General features: G+C 37.7%; 2 protein-coding genes across 2 annotated transcripts in view; one reads left to right on the top strand and one right to left on the bottom strand.

Moving 5' to 3' along the window:
* asah1a (N-acylsphingosine amidohydrolase (acid ceramidase) 1a) overlaps window positions 1-13,115 on the bottom strand; it is a 189,895-nt gene that overhangs the window by 13,839 nt on the left and 162,941 nt on the right. The gene's annotated exons all lie outside the window — the stretch shown is intronic.
* fat1b (FAT atypical cadherin 1b) overlaps window positions 4,494-13,115 on the top strand; it is a 49,451-nt gene continuing 40,829 nt past the window's right edge. Inside the window, exons 1-4 of the mRNA XM_065271761.2 lie at window positions 4,494-4,633; window positions 5,088-8,378; window positions 11,204-11,518; window positions 12,360-12,421. Coding sequence (XP_065127833.1) covers window positions 5,114-8,378; window positions 11,204-11,518; window positions 12,360-12,421 — 3,642 coding nt within the window. The 5' untranslated portion in view covers window positions 4,494-4,633; window positions 5,088-5,113. The remainder of the gene's footprint in view (window positions 4,634-5,087; window positions 8,379-11,203; window positions 11,519-12,359; window positions 12,422-13,115) is intronic.

Raw genomic sequence — 13,115 nt, 5'->3', positions numbered from 1 at the left:
TTATTACTCCAACATGTATGTGACATCATTAACTATAAAATCAAAAGGTGCTAAATAGCACTAAAAGTGGTTCCTTGGCTTAAAATGTTTCCTCTATGAGAGGGGTGGGGAACCCTGGTCCTGGAGGGCCACTGAGATGCACAGTTTAGTTTCAACCCTAATCCAACACACCTGTATTTCATTTCCAAGTAATTGGGCTTTGATCCCACCAGGACCAGGGTTCCCCACCCTTGTCATAGAGGAACCATATGAAGTGCCATAGCACCTATGTAGCACCTGTGTAGAACCATATTGTGCTAAATGTAACCATATCTGGTGCTATAGTGGTGCTATATCACCCCCAGATGGTTCTTTTTAGGTGCTAAAAATGGTTCCCCTATGACTACAAGCTTTTAATGCTACTTAGCACATTTATTTTAGAGTTTATTTGGTTTGAACTACGAATGTGCAACAAAGTTATTATGTTTTTGGAAAACAGGTGTGACTAGCAAGTTTCTCCAACGATGCATCTATGGTAGGAGAGAGTTGCGTCGTTGTATGGGAAATGGATCCCTGCATGTCTTTGGGGAGGAAACTGAAAGGAGTAGTCCACTTTAAAGATGGGGTCCATTGACTTTTCATAGTAGGACAAAAATATACTATGGTAAGTCAATGGGCCCCATCTATAAAGTGGACTACTCCTTGAAGTACCGGAGTATTGATACAGGGAGGAAATGCAAACTACTAAAACCCAGAAAAGCTTCCCAACCAAGGCTTAAACTGGAAACCTTGTTGCTGTGAGGTAACAGCGCTACCCACTGAGCCACTTTGCCCATGCTATTGGTCAAAACACTTTTAGAGATATTTGTGGGATGATACAGGAACTTTAGGAAAAATCTCATTGCAGTTTAGTTTACTTGATAGACATTAAATTTTTTTCTCATTTATGTGCTTTATTTATAATGCCACCCTTCTCCATGTCACTATTTTATTATATATTTAGGAGCTTATTAATCTACAGTTACAGCTGACTTTAAGTTAAATAATTTTTGATAAATTTCCTCAACACAAAAACGTCTTCAGTTATTTAGCACGAATGGGCAATTGTTTGTCATAAATGTATGCTCCTGAATATAGGCTTGATAATAACTAAAGACTCATAAATCATGCTGTGTGACAATACTTTGTGAGGTACTGAATAGTCTTGAAATCATTTTCAGATAAACATATGCAGAAATGTGACATCAAAATAATGCATTCCTCATATACTTCATTAAAATGATAATGGTTGACACTTACATTCATGCATTTGCCAGGCACTTTTATAATAAAAGTGCATAAGTGTGTTTTTGTAAAAGATTTATCCAAAGCAACTTACAGTACATTCATATTATACATTTTTATGTGTGATCCCGTGATCACATCCTGAACTGTTGCTACATTTGAATAGTAAGTCCCTCAGTATTCCCAATTACTGATTGCAGCACCATAGCAAATTGCTTTATTGTTTTGCATTGTATTAACTTAATGGATAAGGGAAGTACAGTAGCATTAGTGCATGCTGTGGATAAAGACTGAATAAACTCTATTCATAATATCCAAAATATTGAAAAAAAAACATAAATCTCATGCCAGGTAAACACCCTATGCTTTACAATCATTCTGTTTGGAAAGAAGGCCTATGGCCATACAACACTTTCTGTTTCAGAGGGTAGAGAAACCTTCCTTACCTAAGGAGAAGGAGCAATAACAGCTGCAGTAAGCAAGATTAAATGATAGATTGACCACAAATCAATGGCAAACTGGTTCTTTTTAGACCCCCTGATAAATCTTTTCTAATCTTTGCTCTGCAGGTGTGCCACACATACCAGACACGGAGTCAAATCAAACCCCCAAGAGCTCAATAAATGAAATACCAGAAAGCCCAATAGCTAGGTTCCATGCTGCCTTTAAAGTGTATTAAAGTGCAAAATTAAAACTGTCAACACGTCCTTAACCCCTTCACACAGGTTGCTGGCTCTTTTTGAAGCTGCCCTTAAACACATAAGTGGTCGGGCACAAAACAGAAAGGTGCTTTAACTCGCGATTTGACAGTCCCAGTAATTAATCCCTTAGCGTGACTAATCTGAGGATGAATCATGTTGTCTAAATCAATGTCCATGAGATTTAAACCAATAAAGGATCCACATTAACACTTTCTGGCTGATGCGAAAGTGCCTGTTATTTATTCACTGGGGCATGATTCACTGGGGCAGGATCATTTTCCTCTGTTAAAGATAAGTACAATCTCTTGAACGCATCTAACAGGCTTTCTTTACCTTTTGAATGGCTTCAGTTCATGATAAAGTGCACATCCTTCCATAACTGCAATGGTGAATGTTACATATATATGTGAATTTGACATTTTTGGAGATGCATGTGATCATACATGTGTTCGCTAGAGATATCAAAATGACACTGTAATGATACTCTTACCAAACCTTGAAGACATAAATTGTTGCAGTGCTCATGTGGAAAACTCTCATACTCCAGGGTAAACAGACACTTAGAAAACATGCTTAAAGACACAGTATACTTTTATTGATCTTGTGAATTCTGATGGACATGCATTTAAATGGTGTTATTATTATACTCTGCATCCTAATTCGAATACTATCAGTACTAAATAGTAGTCAAAATTAGAACTAGTATGTGTCATCTCTGTTAAAGTACATACTTTTAGGGCACAGGAAATGCGATTTGGGATGCAGACATAGGCTGTGTCAGAAACCGCTCTGTATCTTATATACTGTACACACTGTAGGGCACTATTTGGCGTTTTGTTATTTTGTAGTGGTGTCTGAAACCTTCATGAAAAAACTTCATTCCCTACATTCGTTCACTACTTTTTACCCACAATGCACTCTGACTTTGAGGTACATTCAAGGTTTTATGATACAACAGAAGACGAATGAATAACTGGAATCAGCTGAAGGATACTCACAGTAAACACCACAAATTTATGTTAATACACATTTGTTAGTTCTTGTTGCCAGTTTTTACTTTTTAAAAATAGCCAAATAAAAAAATAAATGTGATACCTTTTATTTAAAATATAATACATAAGAAAAAAAATAATAATAAACTTTACAGTTTTACAGTACAATACATAAATCCATGCGACAGCTCTCTGACGCTTGGTATTTACTGTATGTCAGTGTCCAAAATGGCTCACTCATTTTCCTTCACTTCTTCACCATAGACTCAAATGTCATTCTCTAATATAGGGAATAAAGAAGGAGTGAACGAGTGGACGGTTTCAAACACAGCAACAGTGTTTTGTGTAACATGTTTGTCTGCCATGTTGTATTGTAGTTTTGTTCCAGTCCTGTTTGTAGTTTCTATCCCAGCCCTTATTGCGTGCACCTGTGTCTTGTTAGCCCTGATTAGTCTCCTTTTATACACTCTTGTGTTTCTCGTGTTCATTTTTCAGTGTTATTTGTGCATGGATATGTTTGTTGTGCTGTGTTATGTAAATGAATGTTCCCTGGTACATTTTTTTTCTGTTTGCACTTGGATCCGGTTTCCTTGCATCATTCATAACACTGTCCAAGATTCACATTTAATGGTTAAACAGCACTGCATACTTTGTATTTTCACTGTAATATTTGAATGATAGGTTAGTGTCTTTTAAAAGCTGAGATTAATTATTTTATTTTAATTAGACCTTTTTACTGTGAACAGTATCTACAAATTATGATATTGCACCTGTTTACAATTGTAGAATTTTTGCATAAAGATAAAGGAAAATACATCTGGCTGGGCTACAAAAACAGTGCTTTTATCCTCTCACTTAAAAATGGATTCAATTACTGCTAACACCACAATTAACAACCTTTAAAACGAAGCGGTTGTCATTGCTTTTCCAATGTTGGAAAGTTAAAATTCAACAGTATTGCTATCCATAGCCTTGTGTTTTTGTAATTAAATCTTTAACTTGGCACATTTGAACCCTGCAGATGTTTATTTAATGATGACATGTGTTATTTATGTTTTTGTATTGTTTGAAAGATTGTCATGCAAGTGAAATAAAAACACTAACAAGATGTGCTTTTGCTTGAAGTGTTTTTCTGTATTATCTGGGATAGTTTCCATGGCATTTTGGAAACGAGTGAAGCAGATGAAGTGCAAGCTATACAGACAGAATATACAAACATGCTTCTCTCATTTTTATTTCCTTTGAGAACCACTTATTTTTTGATCATGTTATCTTTTTCACAAAACAGTCAAGTAAACACGGCTGTCTTTGTCTAGCATTGTTGTCATAAATTGTGAAAATCTTGTAAACTGGACTATACTGCAAACTAACGAATATTACTGCAATCGTTAATATATATATTTAAATATAAAGTTTCCTAACTACAGATGTTGTACAAAAGAGCCTTTAACTAACTTCGACAGATGACATCATGAAGCGGAGTGAAGCGCTGGGGTAGTGCGGATCAGCAGTGGAGGAGACAGAGCGCGCGCAACAGCACTCGCGCACCGAAAACGCGCGTACTGTCTCCGGCTGATGGGGAGTTGTTACACGGATTTATTCATGGGAAATACACCAAATGTGTCCGGACTGTTTGTTAAGTTCGCTTTAGTAGACACACATTCTTCTCCTCCGATGGTAAGTTACTGCTAAAGCTACTTATTTCTCAAATAACACGGGTAGAGCTATTTTCGTGTTTGCTTAACTCTTTCTTTGTTTGATGTAAGTGAAAAGCATGCTATACATTTGCTTTAATCTGTCAAAAATCTGCTCACAAACATTATTTTATTATCTGTTATGAGAAGTGACCATGATTTTAATTATCTCGTTTTAACAAAGAGCTTATGAAGACTAACTTGTGCGTTTACTTTAAGAGCAAGCTTTAATTCATTAAAATGAATTCATACATGCACACGAGGTAAATTAAAGATAAAAAGTTAACTGCTCATTATTACAACATTTTTAATAGGTAATAATCTTAATTTCTTATCTAAAGATTTGTAGCATTATTGTAAATATTAATTAATGGTATGAATTTATTAACATTTTAGAAGAATCATTCCCTCCAACTTGTTGCTCTGTTCTTTTACAGTTGGGTCTGTAAACATCTGTTTTACTATGGGTAAATCCTGGATTAACCGTCTTCTAGTGCTGTTGATGTGGAATTGCATAGGTTCCCAGTATGTTGAAGATGCATTGCCATTTCAGTTTACTCATTTCTTTTACAATGCCATGATATATGAAAATTCACCAGCAAAAACCTTTGTTGAATCCCCCGCCAAGATGGGTATTTTTATGACAAATCAGTCTTGGGATATACGGTATGAAATAGAGAACCATGAGGATTTATTTAAAGCAGAGAACTACGTTTTGGGCGATTTCTGTTTCCTGCGTATTAGGACCAAAGGAGGAAATCTTGCCACACTTAACAGAGAACTCGAAGACCACTATCTACTGACAATAAGTGCCATTGAAAGACAAACTGGTGCAGAAACACGAGCACAAGTAGAAGTGCGAGTCCTGGACACAAATGATCTCAGACCCCTTTTCTCACCCACTACGTATAGTTTCTTTGTACACGAAAGTTCACCTATTAGGACAAGTATTGGCAAAGTCTTTGCCACAGATGCTGACATCGGCACGAATGGAGAGTATTATTTCAGTCTCAAAGACCACACTGACATGTTCTCCATTCATCCCACCAGCGGGGTGATAATTCTGACAGGCAAGTTGGATTACTCTGAGGCGGCCCTTTACGAGATGGATGTGTTGGCTGTGGACAGAGGCCTGAAGCTCTATGGCAGCAGCAGCAGCAGCAGCAGCAGCAGTACAGCGAAGCTAAAGGTTCACGTACTACACACCAATGAACATGCACCTGTTATCACAGCTGTCCCCTTAACTCCACTGAACAGAATCAAAGATCAAACTTATGCTTATGTGACTGTGGAGGACTGTGATGAAGGTCAAAATGGTGAGATTGCATCTTTGAGCATCGTTGCTGGAGATCCTCTGCAGCAGTTCAAGACCTTCAGGAGAAGACCTGGGAGCAAACAATATGAGATTAAGGCCATCAAAGAAGTGGAATGGGAGGGTTATAGATTTGGATACAACCTGACCTTGCAGGCTAAGGATAAAGGGAATCCTCCTAAGTTTTCCTCAGCGGTAGTTGTTCGGTTGAGATCTCCCAATGAAAACTGGGAAAATACTACATTTGAGAAGAGCATCTATAGAGTAACAATAAACAAGTTTTCTCCTCCTCACTCCACTGTTATTTTGGTCAGAGTTGTGCCAAAAAATCCTAAAATTAAATATCTGATACAGCATAAAATGCAAAAACATGAAAATCCATTTGTTATTAATCCAAACACGGGCCTGATTACCACCGCTGGGCTTTTGAAAGCAGAACGTGTCAGTCAGTATGAGTTTGAGGTTGTCACGAGTGACAGGCGCGTATCGACCAAAGTGGTCGTCAATGTAAGTGACACGAACAGCTATGCCCCCAAGTTTCACCAGTCTTATTACAAAGCAAGCATCGATGAACATGTGCCCATAGGAACAAGCATCTTAACAGTAAGTGCTAGCGATGGAGATGATGGAGAAAATGGTTATGTTACCTACAGTATTGCCAATGTAAACAAACAACCGTTTATGGTGGATTATTTCACCGGTGTCATAAGCACCACTGAGAATTTAGATTACGAGACAATGCCAAGTAAATTCTCTCTAAGGGTTCGAGCTTCAGACTGGGGCTTCCCTTTTCGCCGTGAGGCAGAGGTTGTTGTCTCAATCACTCTTACTAACCTGAATGATAATAAGCCACAGTTTGAGAATATTGATTGTAATGTTACGGTGCCAAGATCTCTTCGGGTCGGTGAGCAAATAATAGCCGTGTCTGCCATTGACGCTGACGATCTTGGTGTAGTTCAGTTCAGAATTGATGCTGGTAATAACATGAACCTTTTTGAATTAGATTTCAGCTCTGGTGTGCTGACACTTAAGAAGTCATTGAAGCATGGCGATGCAGCAAAACGCTCTTTTCACAGCCTACAAATAAGTGCCAGTGATGGAGAAAGATCAAGTACCCCTCTGTTCCTAAATGTAACCGTTGTAAGTGCTTTCAAACAAATTCGCTCTGAATGTGTAGAGACTGGCGCACTGAGATCTTTAGCAGGTTTGCTGATTTTTAACTTCAAACTACACAGTCAGAGGGAATCAGATGATGAGTTTGCGGACATCCATTCTGTTAACCGCAACACTCCACGGTTTATAAAGTCCACTCCGATTCTAATAAAAGTTAAAGAGGACCTTCCTGTAGGGACTAGTATTTTGCTTTTCAGAGCTGAAGATTCCGACTCAGGCTTCAATGGGAAATTGCTTTTTGTGATCTCAGGGGGAAATTTTGATAGCTGCTTCACAATTGAACCTGACACCGGGTGGCTTAAAGTTTACGAACCACTTGATAGAGAAACAACAGACCACTACAACCTTAACATCACGGTTTATGACCTCGGCTTACCGCAGAAGTCCTCATCTCACATGTTGAACATTAACATTTTGGATGCCAATGACAACAGCCCACAGTTTTTACAACATGAGTATTCAGCAACTATAAGAGAAGATACGGTTGTGGGAACAGACATCATTCAGGTGGAAGCAAAGGATGAAGATTTGGGGGTGAATGGAATGGTCGCATACTCCTTTATGACAAAAACAGACAAATTTGTTATAAATAAAGAAACAGGGATTGTTACAGTTACAAGTCCATTAGACAGAGAAACCAACCCATCATTTGTTTTAAAGGTGGCTGCGTTTGATCATGCAATTAATGAATCTAAAATGCTATCAACAGTGTTGTTGCATGTTGATTTGGAAGATGTGAATGACAACGCCCCTAGATGTATACCCCAACAATACCATGTAAGATTGAGAGAAGATATTCCAGTGGGCACTTTAGTGATCTGGCTAGAAGCTTATGATCCTGACCTTGGCTCATCTGGACAGGTGAGATACAGCCTAACTGATGGTGAAAATGAAAGCTTTCAGATGGATAAAGTGACTGGAGCCCTGTACCTCTCTCGGGCTCTTGATTTTGAGACTAGGCAAGTATATAACCTGACAGCAAAGGTCAAAGACAGAGGCAAACCAAATTCTTTATCTTCATCCTGCTTCATTCAAGTGGAGGTTGTGGATGTTAATGAGAACTTGTATCGCCCTTTCTTTCCATTCTTTGTGGATCGGGGTGCTGTAAGCGAAGATGCCCCAGTTGGATCGTCTATAATGAAAGTTACCGCTCATGATAAGGACAGTGGTAGAAATGGAGATGTGCGTTACTCCATACGAGACGGTTCTGGCCTTGGGGTGTTCACAATTGATGAAGAGAGTGGTAAGTTTGTTATGAAATAAACACTGAATGTGTGAAAGCAGTTATAGTTTAATTGTTTCATATGCAGTGGCCCAAACAGAATTTGTATTCTCCTTTGTGTTGAAATTCATGGCAATTTACCAAAATTATTGTGTGAAAGAGGCTAATTCCTATCTGACAAATGCTTTTATCCAAAGTGATTAACACCACATTAAAAGTACAGCATCTTTTCAGTATGCATGTTGCTAGAAAAAATGTTAGGGTTGAGGAGCTCAGATGCAAAAGCCACTAAACGCCACCTCAGTCAAAAACTAGATAATGATATTAACCAAATGCTCTCGGCACATATTATAAGTTAATCAAATACTTTCACTTTAAATCTGCATAATCCCGGCCTCAGGTCATTCAAAAATACCAGTTTGAGGGCAGAATCCATTAGGAGTCACATAATAAATGATCATTTAAAAGAAAACAATACAGACACACGCGATTTTTGCATCTAAACTCCTTAATTGTAATGCATAAAAACATGTGACCCAGTCTGTGAAAACCCAACTAAACTTATTGGTGCTTTACTGTTTTCTAAATCAGTGGTTCTCAAACGTTTTTGGCTTGTAGCCTAAACAATTATGATTTTTGCCATAATTGTGCAGCAGATACCATAAAATATTTTAATATTATTAAATTAAATTCAAGAAAAAGTGTGGAAACCCCTGATATACAATACACAAGCAAGATGTATGAAGTATACAGGGGAAACATATGGAAAAATCTAAATTCTTATCTTAATCTTATCTATTTTTTAGTACTTAGATCATGTATATTGTCATTAACGTAAGGTAGGCCTACCTCGTGTCAAAAGAACAAATATATAATGTCAAAAATTAGTTTTACTTGAGAAAACAACATATTCATATGAAACTTACTTTTTTCCAATAAACTGATGAGTTTCACATCAAATAGATTTTTGTTACTCTTGCAATAGACGATGAATAATGAATATTAATAGACTAATTAATTGTTACATCTATGACTTAAACATTTTTTTCCTTTTCCTCTTTCGCCACTAGCGTTTTTTTAAAAAAGTTTCCAGCCAGCGCCAGCGTTTTCATGATTTTCACAAAAGTTTAATGCCTTCCAGAAAATGTTCTTCTTTAAATATATAAACATACAATATACCAAATGAAACAATAGAGCCTCTGCTTTCAAAAAAAAAAAAAACTACCTTCAGTAGTTCTTTTATAATCAGCTTTTGAATATGGGTAGGTTTCTGCAAAAACACCACATTTTGAGCAAAAAGCAGAGAAAATTCAATTTTGTGACAGACTTTTAATAGAGATCCCATTCAGAGCGATCTTTAAAACAGACACGGACATGCAGCCGCTAGCCATAGGGAAATACTTCCGGGTTTAAAAAGTTGTGGAAGGGCACCACCTGGTGGATAATAGCGGTATTGTGGAAAGCCGGAAATACTCGTCATTGGCAGGGAAGCGTTTTCTCTTGATTGAAGAGATATCTCGTCCATGGCAGCGAAAGATTTAAGAGGCTGTTTAAGTCATGTTCAAGTTTATTCTAAATCTAGACGCGCGGCAAGCACACTCACATATGTTTACAGGCGAGCGCATTGAAAAGCAAAAGAAAACAGCGTGTCCAGCATTTCCCATGTGTTTTAGATGTTAATGGACCCTAATGCAAGAATTCTTCCAATAAGTGGTAGGGATTCGGGACAAAGTCAACTTGGGCATAAAGTGGTGGGGACATCTCCCACCCGCAAATTACGTTAGTGGGGCTGGATAAGTGTTGGCTGCCAAGGGACAGCAACCATCAACCCTGTGACATGCTAACACCAGCCCTAGTGGGCAAAATAACAGACCGGCCCACTAAGAATTCTCCAGGCCAATCCGGGCCTCCCATGGCCCCCAGTTTGAGAACCACTGTTCTATATCCTACATAATTTAAACAGCATTCTGTGAAAACAAAGGGCCCTATCATACACCCGGCGCAATGCAACGGCAGTGTTTTTGGCTAGTTTCAGCCCGACACAGTTATCATTTTCACGTCCAGCCCCAAGCTGTTGAATTATGCTCTTGCATCCATCTGTTAACACATGGGGGTACTGGTCTCAAAACAAGGTGTGTTCGTTGTTGGCACGTTGCTATTTGAAAGCAACTGAAAATGATAGAGCCATTGATCAACTAAAACTTTGTCTAAAGTCAACGGTGCAGTATTTCCTTTTAAATGTATTTAAAGGGTGCGTTAGAAATATGTGCCTATAGGTCGGGGCACAACACGCTTACACTCTACTTATTACACAAACAGGGACGCGCAGAGATTCACAAGGAAACAGTGAGAAAGAAGGAGAGTAAAAAGCATTATGCAGGATACTCTTACCCCAAAGAATAAAGCTTATCAAATTTTACTAGAGTTGTGGACGTCACACTGTTACCTTTAGAGCAAAGCCTACAGCATGAAAGCAGACACTGCTGAGACACATAGGAACAAAAAGAGCTGCCTCATCTTCTCTTACACACTCACCACTCCATATTTCATATGCAATGCCTTCCTTTTTACACTATTTCATTTTTTGTATGCAAATGTCTGTGTTATACATTTTTAATTCTCAGATGTATAATATTTTTGATGCTTTGTTGACTGTAACTAAAAAAATATTGTGCCAGTATGTCCTTGTTTTGTCTTTGTATGCTTTATATCTGCTTTATCCTAATCTAGACAAAATGACCATGCAAACCTCCCAATATTATGGGACAGGGTTTTATGGTGCAAGGTTTTATAAGTGCCCAGTATATACAGTAGATCAACACGTTTCTTCTTTTCCTTTTTGATAGGCGTTATAAGAACACAAGAGATCCTGGACCGTGAGACTACTAGTTATTACTGGCTCACAGTCTATGCCACGGACCAGGGAATTGTGCCGCTTTCCTCATTTGTGGAAGTCTATGTTGAGGTTCAAGATGTCAATGATAATGCTCCTCTGACATCAGAACCCATCTATTACGCATCTGTATCTGAGAACTCTCCCAAAGATCTGTCTGTTATCCAGATCCAAGCATTTGACCCAGACTCTACAACAAGTGACAATCTCTCATTTCAAATTACTAGTGGGAATCCACTGGGATTTTTTGCCATCAACCCTCAGACAGGTAATTTCCGGAATACATGCATTTATGCCTGGCATGTTTTGTGTGTGTGTGTGTGTGTGTCATACTGTTGTTGAATATTGTACAATGTTAGTAACATAATCCTCCAAACATTTTAAAGGGATAGTTCACCTTAAAATGAAAATTCTGTCATCATTTGTCTACCATTAACTGTTTGCTTACCATCATTTATCAAAATAACTTCTTTTATGTTTAATAAAAAACCCATACAGGTTAATTCAACATTAGGGTGAGTAAGTGATGACATTACTTTCATTTTTAGGTGAACTATCCCTTTAATATACTGTATACAGTGCTTTCTAGAAAAAAAGCAAACCTGTTTGATTAAACACCCCTTGGTTGCCCAAACAGATTAGACTTGTACGTTTAAAATATTAACATGAGCTAAGCACAGATTTAACTTAGATCTTGCTGAATTATTTCATACATTATGTAGACATAATTGATATTCACATCAGATGGTTAATTACATTTACAGAGAAGCAGAAGTAATGAATGCAGCTAATTAATTTGACACGTCAATTGATTTCTTGTCTGCTGAATTACTAAATTGCCACAGTCAGTGAGCTCAGCTTATAGCCTGAACAGGACAGGTTAAAAAGTTTTCCCTCTCTGCAAAGGCAGTTGAACCACCCGAGCCACTCCATTCTTGCATTCTTTTCCTTTTTTTAAATAAATAATAGAAAAGCTCTCTGAGGAGAATACAAAGCATAGCATGAAGGTTTAGTTCATCTATCAACAGAGGCCTGAATGGTCCGACTGACCTCTTCTTAGGAGAACAACTGTTCCAATGTTTATTATAATTTTGTCATTTTATGTGCAGGTTTGGTGACAACAACATCATGGAAACTGGACAGAGAAAAGCAGGCAGAGCACATTCTTGAAGTAAGTTGCCCCCTGGTGACATTTCAAAGCATCTGGATTAGTTTATTTTAAAAAGCTATTCCCACACTGCAAAATTACGTTTTAGAAATCGTTTTATTTTTTAGTGATTTTCTAGACAACAAGATGCATGAAAATTGAGTTTTAAACCATATTTGCGTCCTCCAAGAAGTTTCAGTCAAAGGTGCTTAAACCAGAAAGAACCATTTCTTTCTTAAACTCTAAAATGAATATTGATGTATATAGCACAAAAAGTGATTCGCTGGCTCGTAATCATAGGGGAACCACTTTAAGTGCTATATAGCACCTATGTAGAACTAAATGGTGCTATGTAAAATCATAAGTGCTGCTATAGTCATGTCATAGCAGCACTTATGGTTCAACATACAGTACAGTGGCAAGAAAAAGTATGAACCTAATGTGTCTAAAAATAACGCATCTGTATCTGAGAACTCACATCTTTATTGAGAACAACCAAAAAAGCTCATTGTGCTTGTGGAAAACGTATGTGAACCCTTGAGTTAATGACTTCAAAAAAGCTACAGAAAATGTATTTTAATGTAAGTAGAGTCAGGTTTTAGCACATCTGGAGTCTCATTAAGATAATACGTTTGGAGTGTGGACTACAGCTAATATGACTGATAAAAAACCCTCAAACTTTTGGAGTTTGCTCTGCACAAGAAGAACACATCATGCC

Source organism: Paramisgurnus dabryanus, chromosome 16, assembly GCF_030506205.2.
Source record: "Paramisgurnus dabryanus chromosome 16, PD_genome_1.1, whole genome shotgun sequence".
NCBI classification, from domain to species: Eukaryota; Metazoa; Chordata; class Actinopteri; order Cypriniformes; family Cobitidae; genus Paramisgurnus; species Paramisgurnus dabryanus.
Note: the sequence above shows the minus strand (reverse complement) of the source record. Positions and strands in the feature narration are given on the sequence as shown.